Here is a 16834-nt window from a genome sequence, read left to right as displayed (position 1 = left end):
ATATAGCAGACAGAGCTGCTATAAATTCATTAATGCAAAGGTCCAGTCATGTCCAAATGACATTGTTTCAGTCTGGTCCTCCCAGGCATCTGGTTCTAACAATCTTTCAATCACCCTCTTCTGTCATATTCCCTCAACCTTGTGAGTGGCAGAATAGAGATGTCCCTTTTGTGGGTGAATCATGCCACTTATTCTCTGCACTTTGATCAACATGTGTTTCTGAGTTAACAACCATCCACTGCACAGATACATTTCTCTGAGGAGGACTGATGAGAAGGGAAGATATAGGCTGGATTGACAGGAGAAAAAAAGGGGTAGAAAAATGAATAATTAACACTGAAGAGGTTTGAAAGAGACATACACAAACCCACTATTTTTACAAGCTTCATATATATTCATATTCTATAATACATGTATATATATTTGTATAGAAGTATTGAAGTTACCCTACGTAAGTGATAGCATTCCTAAAAGATAAATAAAGAAGTTGCCCTATAAAAAGCATAGTGTTCATTCAATAGGAGTGTCCAACAGCTACCCCCAAACAACCTAAACTATGGCCATTGCCCTAGTTTCCCACCACAACTTAATGGTAAGACACAACACATAGGACATAGGAAAATCAAATTGATACAGTCAAAGAAGCTTCCTCCTTGTTAGCTATCTGTCTTAGTACTGGAAAGTGTTATGTAGGCTAAGGAGGGAAATGTCATCAACAGATTTTCGTCAGCTGTGAACTTTGTGAAGCACAGAAATAACTAGTATTGCAAGAATTGTCTATGAGTGCAATAGTGTCACAAATGTTACAGAGGTAACCAACCACTTTCTGCTTATAATTAAACAGAAAGAAATGTGTGCCTGATACTGTAAATATGGCTAAGAATTGATGGTTGAGGAACTCACAGAACCCAGGATAAACTTACTACCACTATTCTGCTAAATGGATAATACAGGACCAAACTGTACTCTAAATTAGTACATTTGTGCCCATCGTATTCCTTGGTAATAAACATAGTTTCTGCGTATCCACTCGACTTAGCACTGGGAAGTCAGAATAAGAGACCCTTCATATTTCCCAGCCTCTAACACCCAGATGTGAAAACACTGAGATGTAACAGTGATGCCTTGGGTAGTCATAGAGGAGCATTAGAATGAGTTAGTTAGGAGGGCCTTTGAGAAGCACTCATTACACCATACTCTTACTCTACATGAAAAAGTCAAGTACCAGAGAGTATACATTGTTATCCCAGAGTGAACAGAAATCTATTGCACAGTTTTATTATCCCAAAGTCTACATCAATTCCCTTCTACCTCACCTCCACACCCATGAACATAAACTGGAGTACACGTGCTCTAACTTATTAAAATGGAAAAGCTGAGAAAGGATGAGGTGACAAATTGAACACCGAGATTAAAGCCTGACTTACATAAATCTTTAAATGAGATGGTCTGAATTGGTAACTCTTCATGCCTTTTTCTTGCTCTGTCCTGAAAGGCAGAGCACCATTCCATGCTCATTGGTCTGTTAGAGCACCAAGCATCTACGAAGGATGTAGTCATAATTAAAAAATTATATGTTCTTTTTTTTGTATTTCCAATCACTTTAAATGTCAAACCCTAGGGTTGAAAATGCAATATGTTTTAGCTTTATTATCAGAAAACAAGGTTTTTATGAGCCTGCCTCCTGTACCAGACCAAATGGAACGTGCATCAGCAATTCCCCCTGACATGTGTATCCAGAAAGGAGCCAGGCACAGCGTAAGATCTATCACAGTGCCTGGCCCATTGAAGTGCTTGGATACCATTGGTTGAAGAGCAGAGTGGATGCTTTCTTTTAATTACCATACAGGGATTAGTTAGGATGGTACTGCTCATCTTGCTCTATGTATCATCTCTGCTGGAGCCACAGGAAAAATATGAGCATCGTGTAGTCAATTACAGGGCCTATCAGTCCTTTCCCTTTTACTTCTGAAAGTAAAACCAAAGCACAGAGGAGACCAAGATTAGTAGAAATGGATGTGCAATGACGTAATGGCTGGTGTAGGTGTAACCCTGCAGTTGGTGCTTTCTCAAGCTGAGTCTTACTCAGAGACTCAAGAGGCTATGCATCTCATCTTTCAGCCTCAAAAACGAAATTCTAAAGGAAAAACATATACCTGTTTTTCAGTGAGCATAAATCATGCCTACCCGAAACTGGCTCCATACAGACCAGCAGGACAACTGCTTTCTCCTCAGCTGCTGCTCTCGGTCTTCCTGAATTCCTGCTTCACCTGCGTTGTTCTGGTGTCTGCCTTTCTCTCTGTGAAGCAGCAGCCCTGGTACTGCGAGGCCTATCAGTACAGGTGAGTCCATTCCCTTAGGGTTCCATTCTGAAAGGGATGTAAGCAGTGCACTGTAACATTACTTAAATTGATAGCAACAAAAATAAAACCATACTTTCATACTGCAAATCATAAATGATAGAACAGAATGCATTTAATGGGTGGCATGCTGGGTGAGCACGTGGAGTTTGCAGGGAAAGATCTGTCACCGTTGTTGCTGATGAGATGATCTAATAGTTAGATGCCTGAATGTGTCCATTCCCTGGGGTATGGATTTCATGCAGACCAAGTCTTGGTAAGTGCTCCTGTACAGAGTCAGAGAAGAGCATCACAGGCTTTCTGAGGTGGAGGATCTTCTGGCAACTAGTTGATGATGCTATTGTAGTACAGGAACAGCCATAGGCAATACGAAAACTCAGGATTTCCTTTTCCTAACTCAAGCTATATTCTCCACTATGAGCCTACTGGCATCAGAACCCCAGAGCACAGAAACATGAATGGAGCAAGTGACAAGTAAGATCTTTATTCAGAATCCCATGTCATCAATTCAACTCTGACTTGGAATACAGAGCCCCACAAAGTTTCAGAACCAAGTGTCCCCCTCATTTGGAGCAAATATACGCAGAGAAGTACAGCTGTGATTGGAAATAGGAGGAAGCAGGAAAGAGCCACTGCAGCATGGCCAGGAAACCAAGATGGCCCTGGGTCTATCACTCCTTGCCTCACACCAGTGCTCACCTTCCTCATCTGCAATGTGATTGGACAGAATTTCAAACTCTTTGGTGTTAAGCTCTGAGATCCAGGGCCTCTAGCCTATGGACCCACCCATATCAAGACTATGACTGCTGGATCTTTGCAAATATCATTTAGCAAACTGAACACCTACTATATACAAAGCACATTTATAAATCATATTAACCCCAACCTATTAAAAATTAAACCTGGCTGGGCATAGTGATGCGTACCTATATTCCCAGTTCTTAGAAGTCTGAGGCAGGAAGATCATGAGGTCAATACCAACTTTGGCTATGTAGCAAGACACTTTCTCACTTTGTTAGGCTTTCTACTGTGACATAAGACTATGACCAAAAGAGAGGACAGGGCTTGTTTTCTGTTTACTGTCCTAGGATCACACTCTATTCCTGAGAGAAGTCAGGGAAGGAACTGGCAGAATCTGGCAAAACCTGGAGGAAGAAACTGAAGCAAAACCTATGCGGGGGTGCTGCTTACTGGCTGGCTCCTCATGACTGGCTCAGCCTGCTTTCTTCCACCATCCAGGACTATCTGCCCAGAGCATCACCACCATGGGCTGGGCCCTCTTACATCCATCACCAATCAAGGAAATGCATCACAGGCTTGCCTACAGGCCAACTTGAGAGAGGCATGTTCTCAACTGAGGTTCCCTCTTTCGAAATGACTCTAGCTTGTGTCAAGTTGACATAAACCTAAGCAGCTGCTATTTCAAAGAAGGAGGAAGAGGAGAAGGAGGAGATAAAAAAAGAAAAAGAAGACAAAGACAATGATGACAAAGAGGAAGGCAGCAGCAAAGAAGAAGAGAAAAGGAAAAGAAGAAGAAAAAAGAAGACGATGATGATGAAGAAGGTGGCAGTGGCGAAGGAGAAGGAGGTAGAAGGAAGAAAGAAGGAAAGAAGTAGAAGAAGTCATCTTACACTTGAGTTATTTGGAAAATAATTTATAAACAGATGAAAAGTAATTTAAAAGTTTCAAACTAAACCAGAAAGTCAACTAGAACTAATTTTCAGGTTTCGTCATTGTAATAAAGAAGAGCATGGCAAATAGGTCAATCAGAGCTCACAAAGCCTAGATCTTAAATACATACTTTGCTGAGTAAATATTGTATGATCCCATTATGATAGATGCCAAAAAATTGTTGTAAATTAATACAAAAACCACAAAGGAGACTCATAATATATGGGTGAAAATAAAAAAAAAAACTCAACAAAATAATGAGCTAAATGCAACAAGAGGAAAGAACAGGGGAAGGGAATTAGAACTAATTCCCATCCAGAGTTACATATAATGAGGGGTGAAGAATAAATATAAACTGCAATTAATGGGAACAGTACATCCATCTCAAACTTTTGTAGTAGTTTGGGAAGAGCCGTTATTGTGTTGGCAGAATAAGAGGTCTTAGTTGGGGGACTTGGAAAAGATAAGACCAGATAGGTTGAGGGCAGAATATGCAAGTCTTCTAAGTGAGACTGAGAAGTCTGAGCTTACCTTGTCAGTATGCTAGAGCCAGAGACACCTCATGATCAGACACACTATGCTGGGTCTTTACTGCAATCCTTTAGCTTCCAAGGAGAGGGCGGAACAGGGAAACAGCTCAGGATGCAAGTCAAGAGGCTTACATCAACAAATAAAAGAGAATATACACACACAAATATACACAACACAGACATATACATACGTATACACATTCACATAAATATCCACAATAAGCACATAAGCCTAAACACACACACACACATACTCACACACGCACACACACACACACAAAAAAACACACAAACAGACAAGTAAATACACATTTTTCCATGTGGTACATTTACTGTTTGATTTGACAGCAATTTCCCTAGAAATTGTCACCTAAGGCCTCTCAAGACATATGTTTTGTTCTACTTGGAGGACAGACAGGAGATAATTTTAATTTCTTCTGAATTTTATTTCTGCTTTGTCATTATGAGAAGTAAACATGACTTGTCCTGTCAGCCACCAACAGGGACAGGTTAAAAGCTGAAGTAGTAATTAAATTACATTGTCATCTGATAGATTTTTTTAAGACAGTATAGAAAATGTTCATAAATGCTGGCAATTCTTTCATAGTGAATGCTTCCTGACCAACCAAAGTAATTTCTCAACCAGTACGAGTGTGGAACAAAACTGGACTGGAAACGCAACTTTGGTTCCTGCTTCCGTTCTAAGTTTTGAGAGCACTACCTTGTGGCCCATCGTCACCTTCAACTGTATCTCAGTAGCGTTTATATTTTCTAAGGGGAAGCCATTTCGGAAACCCATCTACACAAACTGTAAGTGTACAAAGTGTAAAGTTGCGTTCTGAGTCCTTTTCTGTCCCCATTTCCTTCTCAGAGTCACAGTTTCCCAGCAAATGAGACGTTGCATCTCTCTGGCATGAAACCCGATAAAATGGCCTTAGATGGGAGAGAGCACCCAAGGGCAGAAGCCTGCTCATTTGAGGATATACAGATATTATTAAATGTTCAAATGAGTCATCAAGAGCCATTCGACACACAAGCTTATATATTGAGAGATTTTGTAGAAGGCTTTTAAGGAACTCACAAAACCTCTTAGTAGCTCCCTAAAGCTGGGAGAGTTGCATTAAGTCTCTCATGCCCCCGTTTCCTCATGTGTAGAATGGAAATGTTGTATGACCTTCAGTCTTGTGGTAAGAACTAAATAAAGCATTTTATGAAAAGGGCCTAGTGAAACACATAGGAATGTTCTCACATTTATAATATGTGCTGTCTTCTCCAATACATTTCTCTAAATAGAATAAAGGCAAATCCAAAATAAAAGCCCAAGGTGTTCGAAGCTACAATCAAGATCTATGGTCAGGTAAACAAACCATCCAGAATGTGTCCTTCCATACCTTTGTAAGCAGAAGCAGATACTGTTAGTGATTATGACAGTTCAAGCAGAGCCTTAGGAAGTTCAGGTGCATGAACATCTGTCTAGCACACAGCTGGCTTTGCCATGTCAGCATTGTTAAGTAATTCCACGTCAAAGTGTATTCATGCTGCCAGGCAGTGTAGCTTACTTACTAGAATCCTTGCCTCACATGCCCAAAATCCCGAGTTTAGTCCCCAGTACCACATAAAGCTAGGAGTAGTGTCACATGCGTACAATCTTAGCATGTAGGGGGTAGAGGCAAGAAGAGTTCAAGGTCATTCTGGGCTACACGGCAAATCTGAAGCAGTTTGGGTTACAAAGCATTAAAGAAAAAGCGAAACAAATCTCCTATAAATCATTTCAACTGATCTCCAATTTCCTTAAGAAAACCAGCATAACTGTTTGGTGAAATCAGGTAAAAATAAATATTTCAGCTTTTGAGATATGATTCACATTGATTTCAGAATATTTGTAGCAATTTTCAATGTTGCTTTTTAGTTGTTTTGTAATAGTATAGCCAACAAGAAATAAGAAAATGCTTACTAAAATCAAACTTTTGCTGATCTGATAAGACTTTTTAAAGCATGGTATTTAATTTAGCTTTAATTTGGATTTTTATCAACAATGAAGAGAAATAGAGATCTGTACGATTAACCATGTTGCCTCTGACTGGTCTGTGTCTATTTAATCTATTTTCATATTAGGTTTCTGCTACTTTCCTTATTTATCTGTATGTAGTTGTTTTTTTTTTCTCATTGCCTTTATGCACAGAAAGGTTTCGCTAATTACAAAACAGAACAGATTAAACTTACTTATTTTAATGCTTCTTAAATTTTAATACAGTGAGGTATGTTTACTGTGAGTCAAGTTAGTCTACCCAAGTACTCAATTTTTCTAGCAGATTTTTGAACTATTGAATATTCACTTATTCCCCCACTGAGAGTAATACCAGCCTTATCATATCTATGTTCATGTAAGTTATTGTTTAATTCTAGGTAATTTGTATTAGATACTGTACCTTTATGTTACCTGCACATATTACACATGTGTGTAGAACGGCTCTGCTTTCACACTGGCTTTTCTAGTTCACTGGTCCTGTGTGCAGTGGCACTTTACCAACTGTCGCTTCCTGGTGTACTTAATAAGCAGCATGTGGGTGGTAGGCTCTCATTTCTCTTCATTTTTTACAGCATCCCACTTTCCCGTATTTTCTTCCAGATGGATTGTAGAATAATGTGTTCAGCTTCAACATTTCTCCCTTGGGGTCTTCACACCTTGGGAAGAATTTATGGATTTATATAATTTAATCTTCCCGCACAGGAGCATTCCACATTTGCTTCTTATTTCCTTATTCTTGTGGCCAAGGATGTGACCAAAAACTGGAGGAGGCGCTTGTCTGTGTTACAATTTGGGGGATGCAGTTCAGCGTGGCGAGGAAGGCACGATAGCAGGAGCGTGTCGTGGTTGGTCGTACGTGTTCACAGTCAGGAAGCAAAGACGACAGGAGTCAGGCCTCCTCGGATGCCTCTCCAGGCCTCCTCCTGCTGATCTACCTCCCCCAGGGTGCGCTGCCTCCCTAAGGTTCCTCAACCTTCCACAGCAGTGTGCACCAGCTGAGACCCAGTTCAGACGTGTGAGCCTATGGCGACATGTCACAAGCAGAACATAGCACACCCCACCTTTATCCACATTTCTTTTATCTATCCGTGAATATCTGGAGTTCTCTCCACTACCGGTGCTGTACATTTGAGAACTAATCCTGTTTTCTTTTGCTTGTGTTGTGAGTCACATCTTCCTGTTGTATTTAGAACTGAATGTCACCGTGACATGGGAAGGGTGCGGTATCACTTTCGCTTTATACCCAGAATCCTTCCTGACCTTTATTGTTACCTTGAGTTGTGTTTCAGAAAAACAGTGATAGTGACTGCAAACACGAGTGTTCCTTCTTCTTTTCAAACAACTAAATACCTTCCTATGTTTTCTAACGAATGGAATCCAGAATTCGGGACAATGTTAGATAATATCAAGGCTAACAGATAAATGGACACCTTATAACAACACTTGTAGGATTTGTCTCTTAAACTGTTCATAAGTATGTTTTTGGCTGTTGGTGAAATCATTGTGGAGAGCTCCTATTATTTAAAGAAAATATTCCTCTGTTAGCATTAGTCAAGAGAGATTTTAAAATCAGATCTAGCAGACAGACTTCAACAGATGACTTTCCATTTTCTACCAGGATGAATACTCTTTTTGTATCTTATCCCGAGCTACACATGAGTTATTTTAATAATTTTGTTATTAACTCATATTCTTGAGAAAATCCTACTTAGCTGTAGTAGAATAAACTTTTGCTAACTTGAATTTTGTAGCTTTTTGAAGAACTACGTTTCATGCTGTATTGTTCAGAAGTTTTGTTTTGAAAAACTTGACTTTTTCTTTTCTCTATAGGGATTTTAATACATAATAATGATTTCTTTCCTTGACAACTTGCAAAAATTTAGCAGTAAATTACTTGGCTGCAAATCCTTCCTCTGAAAAGGTGTTTTAAAGATTGATTTGGGTCATACTGTCTTAAAATAATGCCATTTAATTTTATACCATTAATACCATTTCATTGATATTATCAAACTTTATCATACAATTTGGAGTAGGATTTTTTCTTAAAGCACTAAGCACTTCCTGTGACCATTACTGTTGTCCTGGTTATATGAATATATGTATTAGCCAGCTTTCACTGTGACAAAATACCAAAAAAAATTAATTTTTAAATTTAATCTGTGGTTACTTGCCTCTGTTGTGTCTGGGACTTCAGTGCAGGAGAGATGATGACAGGGAATACGTGGTAGAGTGAAATTGTTCATCTTCTGTAGGTCAGGATGCAGGAAAGAGAGCAAGCATGGGCTACCTGGGGCATGGGGGTACAGGGAGGCAAGGAAGGAAATGGCCGGGCTGGAGTGGGGTTGGGTAGAGTGAGGTGGGATGAGCCAGGGACAGAAATATACCTTTCAAAAGCTCACCGTCTCAATTTCTTACTTTTGTGATAGGTCATTAAACTGTGAGCCTATCAGTGGGATAATTCATTATTAGGTTAGGACCCTCCTTATCTACCCACCCCTTGAAGGTGCCACCTCCGTGCTGTGCTGAAGGCCACGCCCTCTGGAAACCATGCCCTCTGGAGACCACACCTTCCAACCTAAGCTCTTAGTGAATGTTTCAGATCCAAATCGCTAAGAACCTTGCCTTTTCTTCTGGCTTTAAATGCATTTTTTTTTCCATTTGACTGGCTAATAAGAAAGTAGCTCTCAGGCTTTTAATTTGTAATCGTTTTGATTTTCTCTTTTATTAGGGTTAGTTTTCCCTTCTTTCCTTCAATTTGTTTTGAGTTAACTTCATGGTGCATGTGTTTCTTCATCTTCATGAGATCAGGAAAGCATTCACGGCTAGTCATTGGAGCTTAGATTCCATCCTTTATATTGTCTCCTGCCAGTAGTTTGACCTAGTTTCTTCTTTGGCCAACTACTTTTCGGAACAATGAGTTTTACTTGAGTTGAGAGAAGGGGGTCAGATTTTGCTTTCACTTTTCTTTCTTCTGTTTCTTGTAATAGTTCATAAACATACATTTTGTTTCCTTTCTGATACAATAGACTTTAATATGTTTCTTTATTTGTACACGGGCCTGGGGGAGGTCGCGTTTCAGTTAAACTCAGTCACAAATGGCTGTTTTCATAGCTGTGATTAGACACCCTAGCCTCCGACACCTGCTTTGGAGAAATTGCTTCGGTGTTGTGTGTGTTAGGCTCCTGGCTAAAGTTATGAATATGCAGTTATTGTTAAAGCGCTTTCATCCAATTGTGTTACTCAGATTCTCTTGGTTCTTGAACCAAGACATTTTGGCAACACTGTCTTCTCACAGGATTGGCAATCATGCTGGTGTCTCCCTCTCGTCTTCTATTTCCTGTCAATGTCTGAGTTTCTCATCAGTTCCCTCCATTCTGAAGCACTGTTGGAAAAGTACCCTAGACTTTTGTCCCAACAAACGAGCATTTGGCTTTATTTCTTATAGTCCTTATTTCCAAGGTCAGTGTATCGTAGGCAGGGTATTCTCACTACCTGGTGCTTTAATAGTAAATACAATACAAGGAACTTTCACACGTGTGTAATGAATTAGAATTAGATCAGTTACAACATGGGGACTTGATGTTTGAAGGAAAACTGGTATCTCGTGATGGACACAACAATTTTATCCAGTTGTTGGGGGATGTCTTGTGTGTGCTATAGTGGTAATGTGGAGGCAGAGGACAGCCATCTATGGGAAGGAGGTAACGAACTCTGGGGACTAACCTCAAGTCATTAGGCTTGGTGGTCATCTCAGTTAAGGCTTCTGTTGCTGGAATGCAGTGGTCGCAATGATACTTTCATAGGGGTTACCTAAAACCATTGGAAAACACAGATATTTACATTATAAATGATAAGAGTAGCATAATTACAGTTATGAAGTAAGAATAAAAATAATTTTATGGTTGGGGTCATTACAAGATGAGGAACTGTGTTAATAAAAGGTTGCAGCCTTAGGAAGGTTGAAACCTGCGGCTGTGATGGAACAGCATGATCAAAAGAGGAGGAAAAGGTTAATTTGGCTTACACTTACAAATTGTAGTAGATCATTGAAGAAACTCACAACAGTAACTGAAAACCAGCAGGATCCTGGAGGCAGGAGCTGATGCAGAGGCCATGAACAAATGCTGCTGATTGACTTGCTTATAACGTCTTTCTCAGCCTACTTTCTTCCAGAACCCAGGACTGCTAGCCCAGGAATGGCACTATCCACAATGAGCTGAGCCATCCCAAACTGATCACTAATTAAGAAAATTGTGCTATAGCTAGATCTCATGTGGGCATTTTCTCAACTGCACTTCCTTCCTTTCAGATGACTCTGACTTGTGTCAAGCTACGTTTACCTGCTGGTGTAACTAATAATTCCAAATGGGGAAGGCTTTATGGTCAAATATTCTAATGCACATAACCTTTCACTGTTTTTTTAAAAGTATATGTACATGTACGTGGCAGGGTCCATGCGCATGTGAGTGAAGGTGGCCATGGGGTCCAGAAGAGGGCTTTGGATCCCTGGGAGCTGGATTTACAGGCAGTAGTGAGCCACCCTATGTTGGTGCTGGGGACAGAGATCACTAAGGTTCTTCTTAAGAACAGTACATGCTCTTAAACCCTGAACTTTCTCTCCTGCCCCAATATATGATACTACAAAGTGTAAACTTTTGGGTTAGAATTCAGAAGTCTTCAGAGGTGCTAAGACGCATTATATGAGTGATTTCATCTTGAAATAACAAAAATAGTGCTTTCCTAATCAGTGTTTGAGGGCTCAACCTCATGATGACAAGATACAGGAAAAGTACACATTTATTTTCTTCTGTAAGCAAGTCTGAGAATTACCAACCCTTCCTTTATTTGAAAACAAGTAATAGTATTTGTGCAGTATTTGCTTATTAAATTACTTGCCTCCCCATTCTTTCTCAACAGCCGCTAACCATGGAGGGAAGACACTCGGTTTGTTTCTTCATTGCCTTTTTTAAACCAAAGCTAAAGTCAAAGAGGGGAGCCTGCTTTGTAGATCACTAGCCTGAGGACACACTGAATCTGTAGGATTCAGTCAGTTACTGATAAGAATCAGGCCTACCAGGACTAACTGTTAGCAGGACTCACAGCTTTGAACATTTCTTTCTCTTTTAAAAACAAGGCTTATTTATTTATTACTTTACAATGTTCTACCTGCACACAGGTCAGAAGGAAGCACCAGATCTCATTACAGGTGGTTGTGAGCCACCACGTCGTTACTGAACTCAAGATCTCTGGAAGAGCAGCCAGTGCTCTTACCTGCTGAGCTAACTCTCCAGCTCCAAATAATTATTTCTAACTTCCCTTTCCTGAGTCAAAGTCCCTAAGCCTCAGATGCAGTCACTTCCGAATAACTGCAGCCCGATTAATAGATCAATTGAGATCATACAAATCAGAATGTGATGTGTGATATGAAATAAACTTTAAAAGGGAGGATTGGGAGTTGGAAGGAAATTGGTATGTGAATTGGGCTCTTTAAGTACAGGAAAATAGAAATTACCCTGGCAGAAGGAATATTGTCTACCCGTGGCACTAAGTGAGCTCTTGGTAGGGAACAGAATGTAGGCGGGCAGAGGAGTTCAGAAAGGCTGTTGGCCTGGCACTGGAAAGCCCTGAATGTCAGTGGCAGATTCTTGTATCTTATTCTCCTGGGAGTGAAAAATAAGAAGCTATGGGTACTGGATGAGTCCCACATGGGTGTGTTTCACTAGATGCTGTGATCATGTGCGGGGCTTCTCTGCCAACCATTCAGATGGGCTAGAAATGACAGGATGTTTGCACCCAAGGGACCCCCAGTGAAGATGAGTCCTGCCTGGAAGTTTCTATAACATGTTTGATTCCATCTTTATGAGGCAAGATTTTTAATATGACACCTTTATCTTACAAACATTAGAACATATTTTGAAACATATGATGATGTCTGAAAACATCGGAAGATCCACCTAGCACTTGCCCGACACGAACTGATTGCTAACATGTGCCAAGTTCTGCGAGGCGTTCGCTTAGCACCTGAAAATGGTGTTTTGTGTGTCTGCAGATTTGTTCTCACTTCTGCTGACATCTGCTGTGGGCCTCACCGTTTTCCTTCTCTTCTCGGATTTTCCAGCTATCTACCGTGGAATGGAGGTAAGTATTGTCCATCATACATCCGTTATGACTCAGACGTGCCAGAGCTGCACTTGCGTTGCCAGTCCTAAGTCAATCATTATTCTCTCTGACTCACTAAACACCACGAACTTTTATTCTCTAGAAGAGAAATGTTTCTGCATTTCACATACATTTTCATATAAATGGTGTCATCATTTTAGCATGTTTATAGTGTTAATGCCTAAAACATTGTTTGGGACCAGAGAGATGACATGTTGAGGAAATGTGCCTGCTACAGAGCCTGATGAGCAGAGAGCTCATTCCCTGGGACTCACAAGGTAGAAGGAGGGAAGCAGCTCCCATATATTGACCTGTGACATCTACATGTATTTTGTGGCATATATGTCCCATTATACACACACACGCACACACATACACACACACATACATACACACAGTCCACATTCATGCTTGCACGCCAAATGTAAGATAATGTTTTTAACTATCTTGTTTAAAAACTTTGTCTTGCCATATTTTATCAATACAGTGAAAACAATACACTAATATAATAATTAATTCTCCAAGCTTAACTGTTTAAAAGTCTAAGAGAATCTAAGTAGAGCTGGAGAGATGTAGGAAGGAATTCTCACTGTTGCTGTGACAGCGGTGAGGGCCTCATGGGAAGAAACCCGGGTTGGTGCCGGCCCACACACACAGGCTGGATCTTGCCAGGTCAGGCTGTGTCTGCTGGGCAGAACTGCCCCAGCACTAGGGAAAAGGGCTGAGGAGCTTTTGTTTCTCAAAGAACAACTTTGGGTCTAGAAATGGAAAGAATGTGGGGTGACAGGTATGAAAAAAATCCAAGAAAGGCTTGCATTACAGATCGACTCTACAGAACTGTAGGAAAGTATTCAAAGCAGAGTCAAGTGCCAGGCTGTGGAGTGTGGAGAGAGGAAATGAAGGAAGGCAGGTACCCTCGGAGGAAGGTACCCTCCGAGACAGTCAACCAGCTTTGTACTTTCTGCCAAAATAACAGGGAAGTGCTGAAGGTTCCCTGGAAGTACATTTCAGACAGATTCATTAAACAAGGTCAGTAAAGCAAGGCGATGGAGAGACACTTAGAAAGTGAAAACTCAGGCAAGCCTTTCATAGTGTATGAGTTACAGAACTCCGGGATGTGCTCGGTTCAGGATCAGAAGCTAAGTAAGATGCTGCTCTGAGTAATTTAGAAGTGATGAACGTCTGCTCTGCATAATTCCAAATTATTACCATGAATAATTCCAAACCAAGTACATTTCCAGCCCAGGGGTGGAGAAGTGATGGGGGAAGAGTCTTCTGTTTTTTGTTGATTTCATTGGTTAAGTAAAGAAACTGCCTTGGCTTTTTGATAGGACAGAAAATTAGGTAGGTGGAGTAGACAGAAGAGAATGCTGGGAGAAAGAAGCCAAGTCAGTCAGTTGCCATGATTCTCCCACTCCAGACAGACGCAGGTTAAGATCTTCCCTGGTAAGCCAGCTCGTGGTGCTACGCAGAATATTAGATATGGGTTAGATCAATGTGTAAGAGCTAGCCAATAAGAAGTTAAAACTAATGGGCCAAGAAGTGTTTAAAAATATTTTTAAAAAAATACAGTTTCCGTGTAATTATTTTGGGTAGAGCTAACCAGTAGCTGAGAGCCAGGTGGCTGGAAGTGGCCCACAGCGATCAATATGTAAGAGCTAGCCAATAAGAGGCTGGAACTAATGGGCCAGGCAGTGTTCAAAAAATACAGTTTTCGTGTAATTATTTCAGGTAAAGCTAGCCAGGTGGCGGGATGCAGCCCGCTGCTCTTCACAACAGAGAAGAACCTTCCCCATTTACGGTGGGGGCAGCAATGAGTCTGATCCTGCCTCTCCGAAGCCTTCCACCTGATGTGATGCTCCTCAAAGCCCAGGCAGAGCAGGGAAACAAATGACCTAGTAGAGCCTTGAAACAGTCCAGCCCAGGATGAGCATTTGAATTGAGTGGCTGGACCCGTGGTTCTCAACCAGGTTGTGACCCTTTAATGCAGTTCCTCAGGTTGTGGTGACCCACCCCCATGCACAAAATTGTTTTTGCTGCTGCTTCAGAACTGTAATTTTGCTGATGCCATGAATGGTTACTTAAATAGCTGATATGCTACCTCCAGAGGGTCGTGACCCACAGGTTGAAAACCCCTAGGTTAGAAACTATGGGGGTGGAGGATTCTGAGATTTTAGACCTTAGATTCCTACACATTCCATATAACTTTCTGCACATTGGAAACTGGGTTGTATAGCTCCCAATCTACCATGGGTGTAGCTCTTATGTCTAATGAACTGAGATGTTTCCCGGTGAGTCTGTGACCCTGCAGTATTTGTACGGGTTGTTAGATTTGCATGAAGCCACTGAATTCGGGAACAGTAGCATTTGTACAAAACGTCATACTCAGTCAAAGCAACCTTAATCTTTTGTCATGACTTAGGATTGTTTTTACCCACAAGTCAATTTTGCTGGAGAAAAAGAGAACAATGAATTCCAATTTAATTTTTACCTTAGGAGCACAGTAAACAGTAAGAATTGCAGAAGAACGACTTAATTTTACATCCTCTCCCCCATGTTTTAAAGCTTAAATGAAGAGGACCACATGAGCTCTGACGTGTCCTCTGCTTCACTGCCAAGGCGTCTTGCTCACCTGACAGACGCCATTTAGCTATGGAGGAGCATAGGCCCGGAGGAGTCCATTTTAGTTTAGATTCTGTCTTTAAGAAAGTCTTTGGACAAGGTGGGCCAGCCTTCAGCTTTCCTGTCTGTGAAGTAGAGCAAACAATGGCAACCCTCAACTTCAGGGTTATTTCAAATACAGAAATTCTAAATAATAGCAAGCATGGTGTACCTTTTCAAAATGTAAAATATAAAATATATAATGGTGGCCGTCCTTTTTCAACAGTTCATCCCAACCATCCCATCATGGAGAGTTTCAATTCTGGTGGCAGCCCTTGTCCAGTTCTGTGTGGCCTTCTTTGTGGAGGTAAAGTACACGGCTCCTGTCATTGTTTTAAGGTAGTTATGTAAATTCAGTTTCCGCTCTCAACCTACACTCACTGTTTACAGTAACTTACTTCCTCAGCTCCCAAAAGAGAATCAGTAAAGGCATTTTGAAGACTGCGCATGATCTTGTTGGGAGGAAGTCTTTGGAGTGTGACTTAAAATTCTGTGAAGGCTGCCCTAGTGTCTTTCTCCCGAACACTGATTCAGTTCCAATGCTTGTCGCAAGGGCGCTGTTTTCACTCCAGACTATTCTCCACCACCTAGAAGGGAGACCAGGTGACCCAGCAGCTCTAAAATGTGAGGAGCCCTTTAGAAACAGCATCTTCAGGAGGGCTGCCTCCTCTAATTGGGAGAGAAAGGAAACCCACTTGAATTGTCATCAACTGTTACCCGGGGAGGACCTCTCTTAGCTCTACTCAGGACCACTGAATGACTCATTCAGACAGTAAAAGGACTGGACGGTGTTTCTTAAAAGGAGTTAAAAAGAGAGAGAGAGAGAGAGATGACTCGAATTATTAGCACATCCTTTGAGGGAAAAGACTAATCAAATTAAGTAGGTGTGTGTGTGTGTGTGTGTGTGTGTGTGTGTAAATTTCTTGTACTCTTTCATCCAGAACTCCACCTTTATATCAAAATTTTTAAATGAGACTGAAAAGCTTTAAATCCTAATTTGTATGAAGAGATTCATGATAGTGTTATCTACGAAATATAATTCAAATGGTGTGTTTTAATGCTTGTGCTGCAATTTGAAGAAATGCTGTAGTCTTTAAAGATAATATGACAACTACAACCTTAACTACGATAAAATGTCTTAAAAGGTATAATTACAGAGGAGTTGTCTATGACAGAAAATCAGTGTAAACAAAAGAAAGTAAAATACAAAATTGGATCAATTGTATGATTTGCAAAAATCGCATAAAGAAAGAATAAAAGGGAACTCAAAAGGATGAGAAGCAAAACAAGTCTGAGGGAGGAGAGAGACTCAATGATTATGAGTCCTTGTTGTTCTTGCAGAGGACCTGACTTTGGCTCCCAACACCCTATCAGACAACTTACCACCTGGGTAATTCCAGCTCCAGCTCATCTGATACCCTCTG

At 40.8% G+C, this 16834-nt stretch overlaps 1 protein-coding gene across 1 annotated transcript in view; it reads left to right on the top strand.

Moving 5' to 3' along the window:
* The window catches only part of Atp13a5 (ATPase 13A5), a 122618-nt gene that overhangs the window by 102437 nt on the left and 3347 nt on the right, over positions 1 to 16834 (top strand). Inside the window, exons 26-29 of the mRNA XM_005344790.3 lie at positions 2168 to 2342; positions 5169 to 5371; positions 12640 to 12728; positions 15637 to 15717. Coding sequence (XP_005344847.1) covers positions 2168 to 2342; positions 5169 to 5371; positions 12640 to 12728; positions 15637 to 15717 — 548 coding nt within the window. The remainder of the gene's footprint in view (positions 1 to 2167; positions 2343 to 5168; positions 5372 to 12639; positions 12729 to 15636; positions 15718 to 16834) is intronic.

Source organism: Microtus ochrogaster, chromosome 2 (assembly GCF_000317375.1).
Source record: "Microtus ochrogaster isolate Prairie Vole_2 chromosome 2, MicOch1.0, whole genome shotgun sequence".
Lineage (NCBI taxonomy): Eukaryota > Metazoa > Chordata > Mammalia > Rodentia > Cricetidae > Microtus > Microtus ochrogaster.
Note: the sequence above shows the minus strand (reverse complement) of the source record. Positions and strands in the feature narration are given on the sequence as shown.